Below are 22916 nucleotides of genomic sequence, written 5' to 3'. Positions count from 1 at the left end.
GGTGGGCAAGTATCTTGAATTTTGTTTAGCCTTTCCAAAGTTTTTTTTTTTTTAAGAGTGCTAACAATAGCATTGGAAATCAATACACACTTTGAAATCTTTTAAAATCCATTGAGAAATTCAACTTTATATCTGGACTGATCCTTCCTGCATTAGCATCATTGACAGGTTAATCCAAAGGGTAATGTCTTGCCTTCCTATTGCTTAGGTAACAAATTATCACAAATTCAGTTGCTTGAAAGAAGATAAATGTATTCCTGTACAGTTCTGGAGGTCAGAATTCTAAAGTGAAGGCATTGGCAGGGCTGCTGCTGCATCTGATAGATTCAAGTTTAGGGGATGGAGGGATCTGTTTCTTTGCATTTCTAACTTCTAGAAGTTCCCTGCATTACTTAGTTCATGAATCCTTGTTCCCATCATTTGAGTCCCTTGCTTCCTACCTCACATCTCATACTATTCACCCTGGTCTCCCTGTCCCCTCTTACACAGAGCCTAGTGATTACAATAATCCATGGTAATGTCCTCATCTCAAAATCCCTAGTTTGACCACTTCTGCAAACTCTCTTTTATTATGTCATTGAAAATGTTCATAGGTTTCAGGGAGTAAGATATGGACATCTTTGGGAGGCCACCAATCAGCCTACCACAGGTGAATAAAATAAGGACACAAATACAGCTGCTCTGCCTATTTAGGGCATTATTTCTCCCTCTAAAGCATCAGACGACAACATAAAGTTATGGTTCTGCAAATGGGCTATATTAATAAGTAGGCCTACTCTGTATTTATGTCACAAAAGGTGGAGATCTGGATAGAAGGATAGGATGCATTTCTTTGGTCTCTTTTGTAATTGCCAAACATAACAACACTGATGTTCCTTCCATTGCCCTAGACATCTCTGCTAAGGCTTGGAGAATAACAGATCAAAGACTAACATCATTTGGGATTGCTCTGTAGCCTTTCCGATAGTGAGAGAAAAGCCCAGAGATGCGAGTGTTTAAAAAGTGCCTAACTCAGTGTTTAGAACCCAGTTGGCTCAAAAACCTGCATGTGAAATGCAAATGCTGCACAAATTCTCTTTATGGCTCAAATGCTCCAGAAAGTACAATCCCTAGGGCTGTGTGGTGCCATTTGGAATGAAAATGAGCATCATATGAAAACTTGGGTGCATCTAAAGGTCAGTGGAGTTTTCCAGCAGATGTTTTGCTTTCCCACAACAGACTTTGCCATAGGAGTGTCTTATAAATTCCACTTGGGGAAACGAATGTAAATGTTTTTAATAACATGCTTTTATTTCCACTTTAGCTCTTTGTTAAAGTTCAAAACACAGTCTCACATCAATTACTTTCCAGCATATTTAGCCAGCATATATTACCAGAAAATACTTAGAAATGTCTAAAATTCAACTCACCAATCCCCAACCCCCATCTGTCATCACCATCCTCCTCCTCTTCCCTGAACCCGTTTCTTTTCATGTTCCTGTCATTGAACGGCATCAGCTGTCACCTGATCCAGAAACCAGAGGTGAGCTCTAGGTATTGTCTCCAGCCTCATTCCCTATAGCCAATGTCATTCAACCCTCTATGTATTAAGTGAAGATCTTCTTGCTCTTATCTAAAGTTTGCCTTATCTCAGGCTTTATCTCTCACCTGGACAATCACCACAGTTTCAGACCTCCCATTTTTATCTCTGACCTTATATGCCCTGTTCTACCCTCCACACTCTAAACAGAAGGGCATCAGAAATGGTAGTATGTCCTTTACCTCGCTCATATATTTCAAAGACTCCTTGTTGCCAAGAGGTCAAAATTCAAACTTCCAGTTTTGGAAAAGAAAAACGACCTTTGAACAATTCCCATTACCCTTCTCTCTAACATTGTGCGTTTCAGGGCCCCGCCCACTTCCAAATCTTCTGTTTCAGCAGCCGGCCTCCTCTTTCCCCAGCACTGCAACAAAAATCAGCAGGAAAACTCTTTCTATTCAGATTTTATAGTTTCTCAGAAGGAATAAAAACTGTGAAACTCTATTTTATAAAAAATGGCTAAATGTTGTTGTCAGGGAAAAACAAAGTGCTTTGAAGTTTGAAAGTTAAAGGAAGAGCTTTGGGGGAAGGAGAATCACTATAGCGTTCACAACATACTTCAGCTATAAATTTTGCAAATGGTTATAAAGAAAATATAAAGGGCATTCATAGTGGGAAAGAACATCCTTCTAACCTTTTAAAGGCTTCAGTCAGATTTTGTGAGTCTTCCCATTTTAAGGATCTCAAAGCTGTAGTAGATGTAGTACAGCAGAAGACATATTGGTGGGCAGCTTCTGTGCCTAGGGTGGTCTCAGACTTCAAGATTGTTGGCCAGGGGAGGGAAGAGAAGGCTGAACACTTTAGATGGGTTACTTGTAAAACATACAATCAAAATATCTGTTGGAAAGACATAAGCGCTCTTGTATCACAGCGTCCATTATTACTGACAGTGAGGTGTTCTTCATTCTCTCCGTGACTGTGATTGACCCCATTTCCTTCCAATGTATCAGTCCTCGTTGATCTTTATTGACTTTCCTTCTGACTGAGATTCTGCAGTTCATTAATTGGCCTCTTTTCTTGCTGACTACCACTTACCTAGAAAACCCCAAAGCTATGTCAATTTAAATGTCTGCCTCCTCCCTACGGGAGGCACGCACACACATTCCGTGTCAGACCACAAGAAGTGTGGGGCTTCACTCTGGGTCAAGCCGTCAGAGCTGAGATTCCAAAACTCATGCACTCATTTCCCTCTTCTCAGGGCATCACTTCATTCCTTCCGAGAAGCATTTCCACTCCCTCCCTTGCCAACATGAAGAAATCTGTTTGCACCCCCCGCCAAGCACATACACACACACACACACACACACACACACACACACACACACACACACCCCTTATCTTCACACCTTAGGGGAATTTTTCTTCTCTCAAAGAGGCAGGCTCTAATTAAGTGAGTCTAGGATATAGCCTGACGTGGCTCACTTGGAATAAGCTTTCTAGTGAGGCTGTTGTCCTGAGGTCATCACTTTTCACTGTATCCAAGAAGTCCTAGAAGTCCTTCCCTGTACAAAGACCCAGAGCTGCTGTTTCTCAAGACTTGCATTCTTTCTGCCATTACTGGGTCTTTCCTCCCCACATAAATGATATAGATAAACACGTCTTTGATTTAAAATTTCAAAAGACATTTACTGGTTGAATAAATTTCATCCCGATAAGCCTTCTCTCTTTGTTATTTTTTGCTACTTCTCATCTTCTTTTCAAAGCAAAACTTGTTGAATGTGTCATGAACATATTTTCTGCACATATTACTTTTAAAACCACTGAGGTCCAGCTTCACTCCCATAATGAGATAGAAATCACCTTTGCCAACATCACCCAGGGCCTGCTGTATGTCATTTACCAGATATTTTCAAAATCTGTTTATTGGCTGTCCTGGCAGCATTTTAGTTTTTATTAAAACCTTCTTCTCCCGAGAGTTTCATTACATTGTTTTAGTACCATTTCTGAACCCATGCACTTACAGCTCTTTCACAGTTTCCATCACTCTGCTTATGACCTAATTGCCCATTCCTTGAGGTTGCACATGTGGTAGTCTTCTTATCTTTCTCTCTCTTTCCTAAGACTATCTTTCCATTGGTTCAATCACCATCTGCATCCTAAAGACGCCTAAATAGTCAAATAGCTTCTTCGAGATCTCAACCTTTATATTCAGTTACTTACACTAAGCTTCCTAATTGTTATAAGCCAAGCACTTTTAAAACTCAACGTGTCTAGCCCTGAATTTGGAACTGTACTTCCAAACTCTCCTCTTCTGTATTTCTTCTGTGTCAAAGATATCGCTTCCTATCCTGTACATAAGCAAGAAAGATGGACATCATGTTATTGTTTTTCCTGTCCATGCCACTCATATGGCCATGTTCTGTGAATCTACTCCCTTTAACATTCCCCAGCTTGTCTCCTTCTCTCCATTCTTCTTGCCATTACTTCAGCGTGGTCCTTCTTCATTTCTTTTCTGAAGCAATTGCTGCCCAAGGTCTCTCCAGCCCAGGTAACTTCTAACTTCACCCCACACAACAGGAGGGTTGATCTAACCAAAGCATAAATACAAGAATGAAATGCTCTCAGAGTCTCCCTGAGGCTTCAGCAGTAAGCTCCACTGTATTCATTACAGCTACAAGGTCAGCAGAACCTGGCCCACTGCACCTTCTTCTCTTCTGCCTCAATTCCCACACTCCTCCTGAGACCCTAAGCCCAGCTACAAAGAATTATTCACCTGTGTCCCTTCCATAGACCATACTCCTAATATTGCTCATGCCACCAACTCAGCTTGGACTGTCCGTCCCTGCCCACCTCTGCCCCCTTGATTCTCCACCACAATAGTTCCTGTGTAACCCCAAGACTATGTCTTCCTCAAGTTTAGTTAGATCTCCTTACATTGTCCTACCACATACAATTACTAACTGTGTACTTGCCATCTGCTAGAGTATAAGCCATTGAGAGCCAGAGATATAGCTCAGTGGCACAGCTTCTGCTTGGCAATAATGAGGTTGTGGGTTCAATTCCTGGTACCCCCCCCCAAAAAAGAGAGTATAAGCCATTGAGAGTTGGAAATATATCTTATTACTGCTGTATCTCCAGAGTTTTTCTATCTTTGGCACAGAAAAAGCCTTCAATAATGTTTTTGAGAAGAATAAATATCTTCAATACTTGCCTTCTCTCTGTTGGGAATTCCTAAGAAAACAGAAGATTTAAAGGTGTCTTTGATTTTAAAAAATGGCAGTATTTCCACCTAAGGTTAACTGCCTTTATCTCTTCTCTTCATCCTTCCCTCTAAATTCAAGGAAAAATCATTTTCACAGACAAGAATAAAAAGGAAGATCTCTGTACTCCCAGAGTCCAGTCTGTTGTCTAAAATTGTACTTCGTATACTTGCTTATAATTGTATGGCTCTCCACTCATTCATACATTAGTGTATAAATCTCTACTTTCAGAGATCTCAGCTGGTTCTTCAACAATAATCTACTATATAAAAACTTAGTCATTACCTACCTGAAAGCAAATGTTGTCTCAAGTCCATTTATGTTTATGATAAAAGGCCAGGGTCCCAATCCATGAATGACCATACAAAATATATCCTCTGAGAGAAAATAGTACCTCTGAGTGTTTCAGTACATCAGCAATGCAGAGAACTCCTTTTAAAGTTCCATTTTAGCGGTTGTTTGTTTTGTAGCAATTCAAGCTTGTGCCAAACTGATTGTTTTTCTGGCTTAAATTGCATTGCGGACCTCAAGGAAAAGAATATAAACAGTTGGCAAATTTACAACCTTTAAACAAAATTGCCTTAACTTGAGGGGGTTCCCTTAATATGCCTTATAATTTTTTGCTAAGAAGTTTTACATTTCACAGGAATTCAGGAATACAAAGAATCACAGACAGAATCTGCTTCCAGCAAAAATTTAAAAGAAAAAATCCTATAACATCTTTTTAATGTAAATTCTGTGTATATGTAGTAGCACAGCCAGAGAAGTATAGGAGCTGGTGTAGCAGTATTGTTATTCATTTTCCATCCAATTTTGTCAGCAAAACTAGCATACTATAATCTGAGGCCAGAAATCCATACCAGGTGGTGTCCTGATAAATACAATAAAATCTAGTGATTTGTAAAATTAATACTTCACTTCCTCTTCCTCAAGTTTAACTCTTAGTCTACACTTTTATTCATTTTCTTGTTAACATCTTTCATTCCTTTACAGCCAAAATGCAAAACCTGGATAATAGCTAACACCGGGAGAGTGCATATAGTGTGCCACTGATTCCCAGCACATTTTGTATTCACTCATTTAATAATACAGCAGTCCTACTGGAGGATGCTCTTAGTATTCTCAGCTCACAGATGGGGAAGCCGTTGAGGGGCACAGAGAGAACTGACATCTGCCTGCAGTCACTCACTAATAAATGATGAGGATCTGCCTGGAGCACCCTTGCACAGTATCACTGAGCTCTAGAGGGAAAGATGGCAAGCAAATTGCTACCACTATAAATTGTAGTCACCTTCTTCACTTGGACAGTGAACTCTGATCAACAGCTACTCCTCCCGTCAGCTGGCTTTGTTTTTATTTCCAAATGACTGCCTCACCTTTTCCCTCTCCTTCTCTTCTCTGTCCGTTCTCAGCAGATTATTGCCCTTCCTACTTCCTAGGGAAAATAAAAATTATCAGACAAAAACTTTCCGACTCCCGTTGCCTAGTTGTATGGAAGGCAGTTCCCATCTTCCATCAAAGAACACAGGCTCCATGCCCCTCTCCTTTCTTCAGGACTCTATTCTATTGATTCTCCTCTTTCCCCTTCGACCTCCACCTGCTCTGCGATTCTGACCTGCCAGCCTTTAAAACTACTTCTTGTTCATCTTGACTACCTTCTCTCAACACTGGCTTTACAGATATTGACTGGCTTTTTTATTTCTACGTCCTTACCTCCTACCCGTTTCTCAACTTTCTGCAACCTGGCTTTTGTCTCCATAACATCACAGAAATTGCTCTTGTCAAGGTCACAGTGACCTTTGCTCAGCTCTTATTTCAGTCACTGCTCAACTGCATTTGACCCGCTCATCTATCCTGCTGGGAACAAAACATTCCCTTTCCTTGGCTTCTCTCATACCATGTGCTCGCATTGTCCTTCCTCTTTAGAATCCCCTCTCTTCTTTCTTCCCTTTAAATGGCAATGCTGTGCTTGGTCTTCTTTCTTTTTGCTTTAGACCAAGTACTCCAGGGAAACCTCCTCCACCCACCTGGCTTTAGTGACCAGTAAGTTTAGGGACCTCTCTGCACAAATTAGTCAATCTACTTCCCTATTCAGTTCAGCATAAATGATTCACATGTACATCTATTCAAAATTCCTTACATCAGCCTCGTTCTCTTTCTCCCACCTCCTGTTCTTTCACTATGTTCCTTATGTTTACTTAACTCGCAACTTAAAGGCATCTCCCACTTTTCTCCGTCCTCTCTGTCTACCACCATGATAGAATCGCACTGATCCTATCTCCCAAACGCTGCTCACATCATCCACTTCTCTCTGTTCCCCATGGCCACCACTGCAGGCTCACCCACTATTATCTTTGATTAATGAAAGAATTAAGGCAATTGCTCTATTTTCAGCAACACAACCATCACCTGTGCTTCAAGGCATCTATAGCAAATCTAATGTAATATTTAACAAATTTTGGAAGTCTAGCCATGTAATGGTTTCAGTTGTCCTTTGCTGCAATCCAAAACCCCAAGTATAATTTTTCATAACAATAAGAACAAGCTCTTGTCTTTCTCTACTTTTATCCTTTGTTTCCACCCCTGGTTCTCCCCTGCAGTTATAAATGCTTGCCAGTACCCTAAGAATACAGTGCACTTAGGAGCTGCTCTCAGGAGGCTCCCATGCCCGACGCTGCTCGTGCCCCCCTATATCCTCCCATTACCACACATGGCTTCCCCAAGGTTACCATTCCTGACTCCCAGCCTAGATCAAACCCCCTCCGCATACAGAATCTTCACTTCATTTTGCATAAAGCTTATCTCATTGTTATTTAGTTTTCTACATCTATTTTTACCATACCCAGGCAAGAATGAAATCTATTTGTCTCATCAACATTATATTTCCAATGCCCTCAGACAATGGTTTGCACTTGGTGGGTAGTTACTATTGGCTTGTGGAATTTTAAATTATCTTTCTATTATCATTTAACTAAGTTAACTGCTTGTAATACAGTTTGTGGACTCTGTTTATAGTAGCCATTTCATAATTTTGAGCTATCTACATGCATTGTTAGTTGTGCATTAAAGAATATGCCACTTTCTTACTCTATCCATGCATATCTAATAATCACTGCTATCCAAGCCATGCAAATGTCAGCAAGACATCTTTGGTCATATGTTCCAGTAATGAAATAATCTACCCATCATTAGTTTTTTAATTGTAAGGCATTTTGTGTCTTTGAACGGAATGAAAAGTTTTCTATTTTATCCACATTATGAAATGTGATGTGCATGTGTGTGTGTGCGTGTGTGTATGTGTATGTATGTGCTGATGCTTCCTTCATTGATAAGCATAACTCATGTCTCATGACCTTGTCTCTCCCAGTGAGGTCATAAATCCCATTCCAGCATGCTCATTTCAGCATATTATTTTAAGGAAATGAAAACTGACTTTCAGGTCAGGTGTGGTGGTGCACACCTATAATCCCAGCACTAGGGAGGCTGAGGCAGGAGGATCTTTGTGAGTTCGAGGCCAGCCTGGGCTACAAAGCGAGCTCAAGGCCAGACTGAACTGCATAGCAAGAGCCTATCTCAAAAATGACAAAAAACAACAACAAAAAAAGAAAATAGATATTCAGGTGTGTCATCAATGAAGCAGGTCATTTTTAAAGATGATACTAAAATCATTGTAAGAAGGAGAAAGTTTGCTGCTTAAAGAAATTTTATTTCTGGTATGATAGGTGAAGCTGAGTAATACAATCTTTTCTAACCTGTTTGAAACCCAAAGATAAACACATACTATTTTCTTTCCAATGATAACTGAGTTGTTTTTTGGAAAGTGAGGTCATTAAAGCATCTAAAGTGGTTCCAAATGCCACATCTCACAGGCGGCTCCTCGATTCTCAAGCTGTCATGTGGGTAAAAATCACACTTATTGAAGAAACACAATAATGACAGCTCAGAGGCTGATGCTGCAACCTGAAAGTAATTGAACCATTTAACCACCATTTACTTGCTCAGAATTTCTCCTCAGAAATGACCCCTTGCTGAAAGCCTACGTTCTCGTAGCACGCTGAATGCATTGCCTTTGGATGAGTTCTGTCTGCTGTGAAGCTGCTTCCAAGATGGGCACTAACTCTCTATCTTCTCGGTTCCCAGTGTTGTGGTTTTTATCCAAGCTCTGTTTTACCTTAAAGCAGTGGTGCTCAATAGCGTAGCCTATATCAGAATCACTTGCATCAGAACTGTGGCTCCGATTGCAGGGCCTCTTACCCAGTCTCTGCTGCTGTAGGAGTCTAATGGAGCTGGAAAATTTCCATTTCAAAGCTATCCCCAGTTGTGCTGATAGGCTTGATCAAGGGCCCACACTTGCTTTGAAAACCCCTGCCTTAAAATATGTCCTTTTCCACAATATACAGCTTTTCTTACCACAAAATTATGCAAAAATTGGTTTCCTTGTGGTCACCTGTCATCTCATCTTTCCAGCATTTCTCTAGGCCAGTGTTGTACAGTAGAAATGGCATGCAAGCCACGTGTGTACTTTAAAATTTTCTAGTAGCCACATTAAAAGGATGAAAGAATGAAATTAGTTCTAATAATACAGTGTATTTAACCCAATAGAGCCAAAATGTTTTCATTCAGCATGTAGTCAGTATGAAAAATACTGAGGAGCTATTGTACCTTCTTTTCCTTTTTAGTTCAAAGATGTATTGCCTTTGAAATCTGATGTGTATCTTTTAGACTTCAGCAGATGACACCTGCTCCATAGCCGGATGTCCTGGTGTCTACAGCAGTACGCATGGTATCTCTCAGGCAGAGTCCAGGACACTAGGACAGTGAAGACTGCTTTCTGTGCCCTGCTCTCTGACCTTCAACGCACTCCCTTGGTTCTAAGATGTGCCAGATGCAATAGCAACTAAATAACAATTTTAAGGAAATGAAAAGACCCACTACATCATTAAGTAAATACATTGACTTTAATCCCAGTGTCAAAATTTATTTCTTTTATGCACAAAATCAAATATAAATATGTCATGGTGCCTTATTTTAGTGCAGTTTTTTTCTTAACTTGTTATCATCTGCTTGCCTCTTGATCCTACTCATTTTCTCCCATATCAGCAGCACCTTCTTCTAGTAAAATTATCTGCCTAAGCATAGCATTTGCACTCTTTTATTTTCCCTCCTTCTTCACATAATCCTGTACAAACATATACACAAAAATTTGTCTATATTTGTTGTATTAAACTAGGATCATGTTATACCCATTTCTCTGCATAATCACTTTCTTATTCAATAATAACTCATGAAAATCCCTGAAAGTGAACTTGAGGTTTCAATTCATCCGTTCTAATGACTGCAGAAGAATGCATGAGGTGAGGATACCAAAATTTCTCCAGTATTTCTGTTACTGGTGAGCATCACATTTCATCTTTGTTTTGAAGCATTAACAAAAAAACCTGCAGAAAAAACTCTATCTACACTGATAGAAAGAGGTATATATATGTTTGCTTACTTTTCCATTTTCACACCATGCAAACTTTTTCTTTAATCCCTGAATTTAGGCTTTCTCCTACCATATCTGAACGCTTTCCTTCTAAGGAATGAAAGCACTTAATCATTGGCCGTCTCAGAAACTAATTTTAAATCATGGTCCTAATGAACCCCTCCACATGGTTCAGAAAAACAACGTTCTCCTTAACCCTTCCAAGTAATGCACTGTTCAGATACACTCTTCATCCATCTGACTTCTTCATAAACAGAAATGAGCCTGAGAGAAATCCACAGACACTTCCCAGCTGCATGCCCCTCTCACTTTGATGTAAATAAGATCGATCTCCTTACAGTATCTACATTGAAAAGAAGAAATATTAGATTAGAAATCAAAGGACCTGGATTTAATAACTTACTCAGATTTTTAGACTGTAACTCAAATAATAAAACCATTACAATTATAAACAGCAACAACTCACATTTATTAAGCTTTACCATATAATAGGTACTATTTTAAGCGCTTCACATATGTTCATTCATTAGCCCCTTCAAAACTTCTGTAACGTAAAGCTCTCATTATTTTATCATGATTCTCATTTTATGGCTGAGGATATTGAGTTTACAAAGCCAGCATCTGGCAGGAGCAGTCTGAAATGTGGACAGGCTGACTCCAGGGTCCTAATCTCTTCACCTCTGACGTTTCCTCCAACTTCCATGTTCTCAGCTATAAAAATGGGTGTGACTGTATCCTCTCGCTACCTTTTGGATTGCTGAGAAAAAAAATGACAGTGGTTTGAAAGTCATCACAGCTCTAAGAAGGGGAGGCAGCCTTGTTTCAGCAAGAAAATTTGGCTGAGCTTTATTCCATTGTTAGAACCAAAAAAAAAAAAAAATAGTGAATCAAATGGCAAACCAAGCCACTTCGTGACCACATTCTGAAGGTGAAACAGGACACATATGGCCAACTGACACTGAACCTGAATTTCACCCTCTTCTAAGAGCCTACTGATTTGCCTGAAGTTAGGAAAAAAGCTGCCAACCTTTATCTCTATTGTGTAGCTTGACCGTGTCCTTCCTCTCCTGGCTCCGGCCCTTGTGTTTTATTTAATTGGAACACCCTGCTATAAATCTTACATACTTAAGGGCCAGAAAACTCTCTGGAGCTCTCAGGCTGAAATTTGTGTGGGAGTTCAGCAGTATTGAATTTTCAAATAAAATGATTAACAGTCACTGTTAGGGCAGCCTCGGAGAAAACAATCTTTCCTGAGTCTTGCCACCTTAATCTGAGGAAGCTTTTTGTTTTCAGGTTTAATAAAAAGGGTTTAGAAGTAACACAGGGAAGAGTGACTAAAAGCAGGTGGAGAGCCCCCCCACTGTCCAGTGCTGTGGATCCAGTGTGCACTTGGGTTCTCATCACTGTGCTCAGGAATAGGCTTGAGAAGCCCACCAAAGCATGTCACCAGGAAGGTCTGAGTCATTTTGTTCAATTTCAGCTGCAACCATCTCCAATTACTGGGATTTAAAAAAAACATTTTCCCCAAATTTTAATCATTAAAAATGGGTACACCTGGTCAGAAACCCAATTTGCTTTGCCACAGCACAATAACATCTGTCAGTTCCCATGAAGCACAGAATTAAAGTCAGTTAAGAGGAAGCACACAATCCAATCCCATTCAATCACAGGCTGAAGCCTACAAACCTACTATTTGCTGAAACAATGATTTAGATGGTCTGGCAAACAAATATAGGATGTTTATGGATTTACACAATAGGAATCCACCTCATGTATGCAACAGGAGGATTATTTACAACTTATTTCCAAAAGACACCAAGTGTTAATAATAAATTTTCAAATCAAAGCCAGAGATTACAATACTCCAAAGAGGATTATTAAGCAACACGAAGCCACAGAAGCAGGTTTTTCAGGGGCACCATATTAACTTATAAAAGGCTTATAGAGAAGTCGTGTTCCACATCGTTTTCATAGTCTCTGAAAAGTAGAACACTTGGTTTTAAAGCTCACCTGGGCTGGGCCGGTGATACAGGTCAACAGCACAGTGAGTGTTTGCCTGACACATGCCAGGTTGTGAGTTTGATTCCTAGTACCAAAAAAAGATCACCTGGGTAAACAAGCAACAAAGATAGGACATCTACTGAGGGACCTCTGCCAACCTGGCTGCCTTCCAGGCTGGTCACTGAAACCACACTGACTTCCTGACGATACAAGCTTCCTAGAAGTAAATCCTACTTCCAGGAAGTTACTAAGCAGTTAGTAAGAAGAGACCGCAGGAAGCTGTTGAGGGGAGAGGCATATCCCCACACAGATATTTTGTAAGCAGATCTTCACATTCATCTATTCACCCATTCACTCATTCACCCTTTAGCTACACCTCTTGCACACGTACACACCTTCACAAGAGAATAATTGAAATAACCTTAACTGTTTCTCTCTGTGACAACCACATCACCCTAAGTGCTGTCAAAACATGAAAGAAATCAACAATTTCTCTGACACACACAGAAACAAAGTCTGCTGGGACAGAGCATGGAAACATGGTTCTTTTATGGTATATCAATTTTTTATTAGCCATATTACCCTAGAAAAATAATTTAATATTTCTGTATGTCATTGCCTTGCCTGTAAAACAAAGAAAAGAAAATAATAGCTCATGGGAGGAGATAATAAGGTCATGCATGAAAAGCTTTTAAAGAGCATTTAAAATGTGTTAACGGAGTTGACTGCTGTCATCAAGGTCTGGATTTCATGAGCAATTCAGAGAGAACTATGGACTCAAGAATAGGAGAACGTATGAGTGTGCCTGATGTTTAGGGTGAATAACAGCACTCTAAAGTTTGCCCTCTCTGACCCTCATACTTAGGAGAATCAGAAAAGAACAATTTCCTCCCTGCTATGACTTTGGAAATCTCCTACTGGTGAAGAAAGTCCATCTCTCCCCTGGAAAAGCTACAGAGACTAGGAATTCATGTTCCAGCCTTCCTTGCAGCTAGAGCACCAGCATTTGGCTAGGTTATGTCCTCTAGATGTACCTACAAATTATAAGCTCCTACTTTCTGGAAGTGTGGCTCTATAAGTCTCCATTCTGGCAAGTCTGGTAGGAATGACAGTTGTGCTGCTGGTTTTAACAGCACTCAGAGGCCTGTGCTGGTAAGACTGATGTGGCCAGCTGTTATATCTGTATCCAAAATGGGTCTTCACTGAGGCCCAGCTGTGCCATTGATTTTGCTCCTTGCTCCACTTGGGTTACCGCCAACTGGTTCTCTTGGCTACTCTAGATGTTCTGCGGATACACGTTCTTTCAGTAAATGTCTCTTCTTCTTAAATTATGCAAGGTTGGTGTTGATGCTTGACTAACAGGTTCCTCCTGTGTCCCAACAGCCCAGGTTCTCAGTTACTTTGCACAAAATTCTGGTCTCCTACTGGACCCCAAATAAACTGTCTTTCTAGAAATTGCCTCTACCCTCCAGCCCATTTCCTTCTCATCTGCCTGAAGTTACACATTTCCTGAGGGCTTTACCCTTGGGATTTTTCTTTTTATAGGGGATAATCTGATCAATTAACTTAAGTCAATATGTTAATTGCTGACACTAATTTAATATTACCCCGCCATTCCAGCAAATATTTCTAATGCCTCAAAGCAGACAAGCAAAGAATGTTTTAGCTACCGTCACACAGTGCCAGGGCCGGAATGTGCTAACCTTTATCTGCAATCTCAGACAACCTTTATCTGCAACCAAGGTAGGTCCTTTCTATTACAGCCTTAGGTGTTCTATGAACCAATCATATAGGTGACATTGGTCCGGTTTACCAAATCAGCGTCTCTACCTAATAGATACACGCACACACACACAACATAGAGAGATGTTATCTGGATACAAGTTCCTTGAATAAGAGAGAGAAAAACATAAAACACACCAGTGGCTTCCCTTGCTTTAAAATAAATATGAAAATCTTTAACATGGCCAACAAGTTTCAGAATCTTGAGCCCTAACCTAGTGATATGCACACAAATATTTAACATCGGCCTTGGAATCAGGAAGTGGGAAGCAAATGCTCAAGCCCTGATTTGTACCATTTTCTGACTTTCGTGCCATATAGACACCCATGATGGCCAATGAAGCCACCAAAATAATGTCAGTGAGTTTATAAAATTCCTGAGCATTTAACAGTTTGCTCTTGCAAGCCAATAATGAGGTACAAAGCCCAACAAACTATTGCCTTGACAAATTTTCATCGTATTTTATTTTAATAAAAATATTTACAGTCACCTCATGACCTCATACTATACTCCCCAGTCTCACTTCTTTTTGAGCCCACACCACATCCTTTAACCTCAGCATCCTCAGTACCAAAACCAACTGAACTTCTAAAGTTCTGATCAGCAGCTCAGGAAAAGAAACACAATAGTACACTCCTGGAATCCTGCCTCTTTTCCTAGGCAACCAGAAGCCTCCTATAGGTCACAGAAATTTAAAGTTATATCCCATTAGTCCCATGACATGGCCAGTATATGTGATTTCAGGCAAGTTATTTTCTACCTGTGCATCTCAGTCCTGAAGGAAAGAGTATGCCTCTTCTATGCTTTGCTGTCAAGATTAAATGAAACATATTCCTGGTGTAAAGTAAGTGCTCAAGATATTTTCATTACTTGTTTCAATTCATTATGAAATATTTCTATACTTACAAGGTGTGATCAAAACATACAGCAAATATTTAAATTTTTAAAATTTATTACAGTAAAAGATGCATTGTTCTTAATCCCCCTCAAAATCCCCCATCTCCCTTCAAATACACTTATTCATCATTCTTGCCATTTTCTGAAGTAGTTCCAGAAGCTCCCTCTCCTGACTGACTTTCACTGCACTGTCATGGCTACCTTGATATTCTAAATCACTTCAAAGTGTTTACCTTTCATTGTCATTTTGGCTTTGGGGAAGAACCAGAAGTCACATGGTACCAGATCCAATGAATAAAATGGATAAAGATACATGATAATGCTTTTATTTAAAGGAATTGCCAAAAATGTTTAATCAATAAGGGGTGATCACAAAATATTGTGAATATTTAAATAAAACTATTTATTTTAATAAAAGACACATTGCCGACCATCCCCTTCAACATGCTTCCCCTGACTTTGAACACATGTGTCCCATCACTCTTGGCAATATGTCCCTTATGTAATAGGGTCTCTTTTTTAATTTAAAAATTTTACTATATTTTTAGATCATCTCTTATAGATTATTAGGACTAAGCCTAATAAATGGGTAAGGTCTAATCTCGAGGTTTGGAAATTTAGCATGTTTCCAATGTATAACAAACTAGTCCATTCTATTTTGCTCAGTTAAGCAAACACATACTGAGTTCTTAGTATTTGCCAGACCTAGTATTAGACCTGCACCATAAGAAATCAGATATTTAGTTTCCGCCCTCAAGAAGTTGATCGTAGAGATTACACCTAACAGATAAGATTTCACACCTTATTTTGTTGTTGTTTTGGTTTTGGTGCCAGAGACTGAATCCAGGGCCTCACACATGCTAAGCACACGCTGTGCCATTGAGTTCCTACATGCCCAGACATATCCAAAATTCTTGAAAATCTCTAAGAGAGAATTATCTCACCACATTGTCAGCAACTTTCATATTCGGTTCTCAGTTCTCTGAGGAGTGGGTGTATTTGTGTGTGTGTGTGTGTGTGTGTGTGTGTGTGTGTTTCAATACCTTGAAAATTAGTGTATCTTCATTTGCTTTTATTCTAGGCCTTAGAAGAAATCATAAATGGTTGGTCACCATTCTTCAAATATCAAGCCTTTGTGCTCTGAGAGTTATTGAGTTATTGCTCTACCTTCTCTTTCTAGATTAAATAATTTTCAATCCCTTTAACATTTTCTCAGAGGGCCTATTTGCCAACCTTCAGTTTAATCATTTTCACTGCTCCCTTCTGAAGCTAATCTAAGTCCCCTACGTTAAAATATGTTGTTTTGCCATTGAGTTCATTCTTTTAAGCAACTCACCCAATACATGGAAAAAGGCAAAAAGGAGAAGGACGGTAGATAGAAGGCTAAAGTTCCTGTGTAAGAACTCATGTAGAACACTCACATTCTCAAAGCAAATTAGCATTTACTGTCACCACCATTAAGCAGGAAGTGCTAAAACCAGAACAGTTTTTAAGTAGTATCAACCATTGCACTTGACAATTACCTAAATTACGTTTAAGTAGATAAGACTACTAACAGTAGACTTGAGACTTGCTGTAGTTTCACCTGAGATTCTCAGAAAGGCACCAATAAAATCACTTTAGGACTGAAGTTAATAAGATCGAATGAGAATTTTTGGTTCTGTAAAATACCTCTGTCAACAGCTGATGTCAACAGCTGCAAGCTTACTGTGTTATTTACAAACAACGCCTTAAGTCAGCTCCAGCACAAACAAAGGAACTATCTCTGTATTCTATTCATCAAAATAATTAATATTTCTTGGACTGAAAGTGAAACAAATTCCAAATGGCTTTTAAGAAGTGATAGATAAAGATGAATCAAATACATACTGATCATAGCATGATATCAACGTATGTAGAAATGGACAAATATGAAAACCAGAGCTCTAGTAACATATCCTTTCAAGACACACCTAGTGATTGGAAATAAATCCCTTTCTACATGCCTTTCACTTTCTAAATCCCTTCTCCTGCCTTTCACTATTATTATGCATTGAGATTAACCAGGCTTCTGGGAGCCCACAGCATATTTATATACATTCACGCACGCAAAGATTCTTCACTTAAATTTCCAATTCCTCTAAAGAAGCAGTGAAAACTCTCATTGGATCACATTCTGCCTGTTTCAGGAAATTCTTTATTCTGAAGCCATTGTGAGGGGAACAAATATTTTCTTTCCTCATCTAGGAAAATTAACTGGTGTGAAAGGTCTTGGTTTGGGGGAGGAGGTAGAGACAGGAACCAAGTACACAGGTAGTGGTCACATCTAGTTCCATTTCTGAAGCTACTATGACTCTGGAAAGATCCTATTTTGCCTAATCTCACTGATTGAGAGAGGTTTGTGAACAAGGCAAACCAGCAACATTCTGGAAAATTCTTCTAAATTTCTCTGAAGACTCTCCCAGCTCTGGGTTTAGAACAAATTCCAGGTTTGGTATTGAATTTTCCCAGAAAGGCATAGTCACAAAGGCAATTCAATCTATCAAACAATGACTTAAATCTACAGCCTTATGGAATTAATATTATATTCCTCAAATAACTAGCAATTGGGAAAGCCAAGAACTTATAAGTTCCGAAAAACAAACATCCTCCTGGGTAAAGGCAGATAGTTCCTCAGCTGTATAACCACAGAGTTGACCCAGTACATCCCTCCAGCACTTTGTGGTTCTCCATGCTCAGGCACACAGCCCAGATGTTTGCGTTACAGAGTGAAGGGATAGGAAAACCAATCCTACCAGTAAGTGCATGCACAATGGAGGCCTGAGAGCTCTAACACAATGGACATTTAGAGCCATAGCTATTAAATAGATTTGTGCTGATAAATAAACTTGGACTTAATAGTTACCATTTTTTATAAAAGTAAGCTTCCACTAATGAACAGGAATTGTAAATAGACTTTGATTTCATTTATTTTGTGGTACAGTGTTATAAATTCTCTTCATGTGGAATGGAAGTGAAAGTAGGGCACTGATACTTATACAGGCTGCCATATGATTTCGTGATGTTTATGGCATGTGGCCAGTAATACTGGATTAATAAATCACTACTAGGCACAAGTCGGTGACCCCTCTCTTTGCCCAAATATGTATGTACTTTGGACACAGTATAAAATTATTTTTAGAAACTAGCAACTTGTACTATCCTTCAACTATCCTTCCTTTGAATGTTGGAGTGTAATATTTTATTCCATTTGAATTTGGGAAATAATATCTACTAATACTGACTACTAACATCTCTACACTGGGAAGACTTAAGGAAAAAAGGACAGATTGATAGAAGATAGGTAGAAAGAGATAGAGAGAGAGAGAGAGAGAGATGATAGAAGCAGAAAGTAAATAACTTAGATTGGTGAAGTTTTTAAATATCCATCTATAATGAACAAATGACATTTGCAGTAAGGCTTTTCTTCATGTGAGATAGTGAATAAAATTCCTGCTGATTTTCAAAAACCAACTGTTTGGGTCATTCTTTTTAAAAAAAGAAATCAACAGATTAAAGGAACTCCATTTATGAAAATCAAATGAACCCCTAACAAAGCTTGTTTGGGGACATGAATAAATCATCCAGGCATGAATTATTCATTGTTATCAAGAAACAAGCTGGTGATTCCAGGAACTGGGCTCAGAGGTGCTGGATCTGGGGAATCAATGCGTTTATCTTCCCACATCCACCCTGAAAGGGAAAGGACCAACCATAGGGCCCACGATGAGATGCAGAATTTGCTAATCCTCCACTCGCATTTCAGGGTACACTCTGGCAACATTCATATCTAGGACAACAAAACAAAGTTTAATCCACAGAACCTTAACTTAATGAACTGCACATAATAAGCAGTCAATAAGATTTTAGAACACCTTCTTAAACATTCACGACATACATGAGGAATACGAGGTGTGTGCAGAAGGTAGTAGGGCTGAGAGTTTGAATTTAAAGGGGCTGGCTAGAAAGCTCCTCAATGATAAGTTTTTAGCAGAGTTGACCTACTTGCTCGTAGCTCAGGGGTGGAATTATTCTTGCGGGGGATGTGCGGGAGGAGCAGGGAGTTTCCCAGATTTAATCCACTAATCAATGCATGTGTGTGTTCCAGGTCCAAACTGCTTTGCAGGAACTACAATAATTCCGGCTGGCATTGAAGTGAAAGTGGACGAATGTAACATCTGTCACTGTCACAACGGGGACTGGTGGAAGCCCGCTCAGTGTTCAAAGCGTGAATGCCAAGGCAAGCAGACTGTGTAGGACAAATTCCCAACCAATGACAAGTTCTTAGGAGAGGATGCTATGGCTTCTACAATGCACATGTTTAACACAAAACAAAACAAAAAACAAACTCCTGCCAGCTACAACAGGGTCACCAGCAAAAACCTTTTAGGGTTGACAAAAGTGAATATTTTACTAAGAGGAAATTTCTTTTTCTCTTGCTATATAAAATATACATAGTATATAGCTATCTAAACCGCTTTTGTAATTACCAATGCTTGTTGGTGACTTGATGACTGGATTTCTGGAACAAAAGAAAGAAATAGCCTTGCACAGGCTCTTTTCCTGGTGATGCCTCTCACCTACCAGCCTACCATCCTCTGATTTACTCCATTTTCCTCTTCTGTACATCCCACGTGGCATTTGCACTTGTAGTGTTTTTGTTTTTTTTTTTTTACCTCTAGAGCATAAATGGCCAGATTTGACTGCACAGTAAATTTGAGTTGTATCAAAAAAACGTTTGGTTAAGAAACATCAGTGAAAAGGAAACTTTCTCAGCAGGGAGACACAAGAACATCCAGCCAATTGCTCCCCTAAAGTGAATTACTCCCTGTAAGCTAAGAAAAGAGGAGTGAAAACATAGATAGACCCTCTGCTGGGCTGGATCAGAACTGGCACTTTGTCTATTATGTCGGGGTTCACGATTTGACTCTAACAAACCACGCATTTCATACACAAAACCTTGAAACTGCCAAGCAAAATGAATAGGTGAAGAAAACCATGAGCTCGACTAAAGAGTCCAAAGAGCGATAGGCACTGAAAATTGTAGCATTCAACACCACACCTTTTCATGATGCTGAACTTGAGTTTGGTTTATAACTAAACATACTGTAAACCCACTCTGTCACCAGGCAATATAAATCCCAGAACCAGGGTGAGTAGCCCCACTGTGAATCTGGATTGTTTTCAATACTTCTGACTTTCGAGTTCCAATCTGATTGAAAGCCAGTAGTACACAGAGCAGTTTTTATGGTTCAGGACTGTGTTTGCCATGTTACAGTAACAACCACTCAGCCCTAAATCTAAAATCCAGATTCAGGACACTCTTTCCACCTCAAGTGCTGATTTCAATTAAAGATTAGGGTAGAGTGAATCTTGCACAATATAATTCCATTTGTTGAACATTTTTTTAAGTGTATATATTAGATATTGAACTACTAAAATGAACCTTCGAAGAGTCTCAAGGTTGCCCTGGTAATGCTGCTAGTATAGTAACAGAAAAAATAGAATAAAATACACAGGGTATTTGATGTCACCTCGACTCAAGTGCAAAATTCGCAATTCTGAGACCACATGGCCCAGTTAGTCTCTTATTTCACTCTCCTGTCCTAAAAACCCTGGTGCAGATACAATAGAGGATTCTTTAAGGTTGTCTTCACTGTCAGAGTTCTTTCTTTTTCTGCTCTCACACCAACCTGGTCTTCACCATGGCTCCTGTGGAGTGCTGTATTCTCGAGCAGGGTGTTTCAGCCTTACAGATTGGTATTTGCACCAAATCATCCATTTGTTGGGGAGGGGGGTCCTGTACACTTTTTAAGATGTGCAGTAGGAGCCTAACTTCTATCCACAGTGCCAGTAGCAATTCCCTCTGTGACAACTAAATGTCTCCAGACATTGCCAAATGTCCTCAAGGGATGGGTTGGGGTGCAGAATTTCACCTGGTTGAGAAGCACTGGTGAGAATAATCATGGGTTGGCTTCACCAGGGTTGGGCATGCTGGACAAACTCTGCCTACACTGTAGCTTTGGTGAAGCCCTGAGTGCTTCGGGCCATGCACAAACAGCAGGCCTGAAGGTCAACCTCCTCCATCAGGAGGGATGCTTCTAAGCCCACAGCTCCACCCTCAGAACACCAGTTTCTAGTCTCAAGAAACAGCTTTTCATTTAAAACGTCAACTCTCCTCCTTGGAAATGTCTCCTGTCATCAAAAAAGAGTTGTCATTTCCAAAATTAATGTGCTGATGAGCTGCACCTGACACTTTTATGCACACTGTGCTCGCGTTGTGATACACACAGCCATGCCGATGCCACCGTGAGGAAGCACATCCTGCCGCCTTCCCTCAGAACACCAATTTGCTGCAAGGTTGGTGCCTTTCGGTTGCCACCATGGATACATCACAGAGACAGTCATGAATCATTCATGAACAATTCTGCATGATTTATGCCTGCACTCCAAAGTAAAGGCATTCCACACTTCAGCTTGTGTCTAGACGGAGACGTATTATAGAGCTTTCTTTGCCCTGAGGTTGCCTGTTGCCAGCTTCAAAAATCCACACTTGGAAAGAAATAATAATAATAATCATTAATGACAGGAATAAGGTTTGAAACTCAAAAAATATTAATAGAGCCATGTAGCATAGTACCTTATCTATTATTCAGAAGTTACTGTGTCCTTTCTAGAAAACAGAAAGAAAGTGCAACTGGGAAGCTGAGGTACAGAAATTTTGCATCAAAGTCTTAGCACAGTTAAAGTCACAGCAAGAATTTCCTAGAATGGAGGATACTATCCACCCAGACACTCTCTTCAGAGAGCTGACAGGAGGGAGGTGCTCAGAGGCCTCTGTTACCAGCTAGAGAGGGAGCGTTTTATTGTTGTTCTTCTTTGGTTTGGGATTTCTTTGCTTTGTTTTTTATTTTCACTATAAGTGTTTCTTTTAAGACTTTGTTGCACTGACATTTTTCCCCCTTAGGGAGAGATGAACCTATACTGTGACAGAATTTCTCACAAACCAATCAGCATTTTACAACTTCCTTCTACCCAGGTCATTGAGAAATTCTTTCCAAACTCTGAACTACAGAGTTCTGGTTTCATCTGCTGGTTTTTCTTTTTGCTTTGAAGGCTTTGTTTGCAGCCACCGCGTCACCTCTGCATTTCCATTTCTCCTCTGCCTTTGGTTCTCCACTTTAACTACAGCTATGTTTAAACAAGGGATCAACATCCTGTTTGTCAGCTGATGCCTGTTAAAAAAAGATTCAGTTTCTAAAATCTTTGAAAAATGGTGTGCCTGAAAACTAGTGAGAAAAAAAAACCTAAACATTAAACTGTAAAAAGGGGACTCTAGCAACAATATTTGATGTGTAAAAGAATATATTATTAAAAAATTATTTTGTTAAATATAAAGTGTGTTAACCAGCGAACATTGTTTGTGGTATATTTTTCTTCCCAAATTTCTCTCTTCTCCCCACCCTCATTACTTAACGACTCACACTGGGTACTCCTACCATCTGAGAGTACAGGTATCGTTACTACCTTTAGAATGAGAATGAAGCACTAGTTTCAGGATGTGTCTGTGCACATTTTCATTTTCATGGGATAAGGCAAGGCTGGCTCAGGGGTCAGAGAAGAGCTTAGAAAACAAGCAATGAGAAGATGAATGGAAGGAAAAAAGTCTTTCCTGGCACCATGTCCGTATTCAGCACTAGTGATAACCTATAATTAGTGAGAGTTCTCACTTTGTCAGGGGCCGGGCTAAGCTTTAATCTGTAGTTCAATCCACACAGCCACCCTGCAAGGGAGTATCCCATACTGATTCTTTGCTCTGAAGAAAATCAGAACATAAAGAGGGTGGGTACTTTGCTTAAGTGCATGGGGTAGGGAGTAGCCAAGCAGAGATTTCTTATAAAAAGTTTTAATGCACCAAAGTCAAGAAAATAGTGTAAGCATCTTACATTTACT

The 22916-nt window shown here is 39.7% G+C and overlaps 1 protein-coding gene across 2 annotated transcripts in view; it reads left to right on the top strand.

Annotated features, from left to right (window-relative positions):
- Window positions 1–22368, top strand: part of Vwc2l (von Willebrand factor C domain containing protein 2-like) — a 147693-nt gene extending 125325 nt beyond the window's left edge. For both annotated transcript variants that reach the window (XM_013520671.1, XM_013520670.1), the window contains one exon: window positions 19072–22368. In XM_013520671.1, coding sequence (XP_013376125.1) covers window positions 19072–19220 — 149 coding nt within the window. In that variant the 3' untranslated portion in view covers window positions 19221–22368. The remainder of the gene's footprint in view (window positions 1–19071) is intronic.
- The last annotated feature ends 548 nt before the right edge of the window (window positions 22369–22916 follow it).

Source organism: Chinchilla lanigera, unplaced genomic scaffold (genome assembly GCF_000276665.1).
Source record: "Chinchilla lanigera isolate Chin_1 unplaced genomic scaffold, ChiLan1.0 scaffold00056, whole genome shotgun sequence".
Lineage (NCBI taxonomy): Eukaryota > Metazoa > Chordata > Mammalia > Rodentia > Chinchillidae > Chinchilla > Chinchilla lanigera.
Note: the sequence above shows the minus strand (reverse complement) of the source record. Positions and strands in the feature narration are given on the sequence as shown.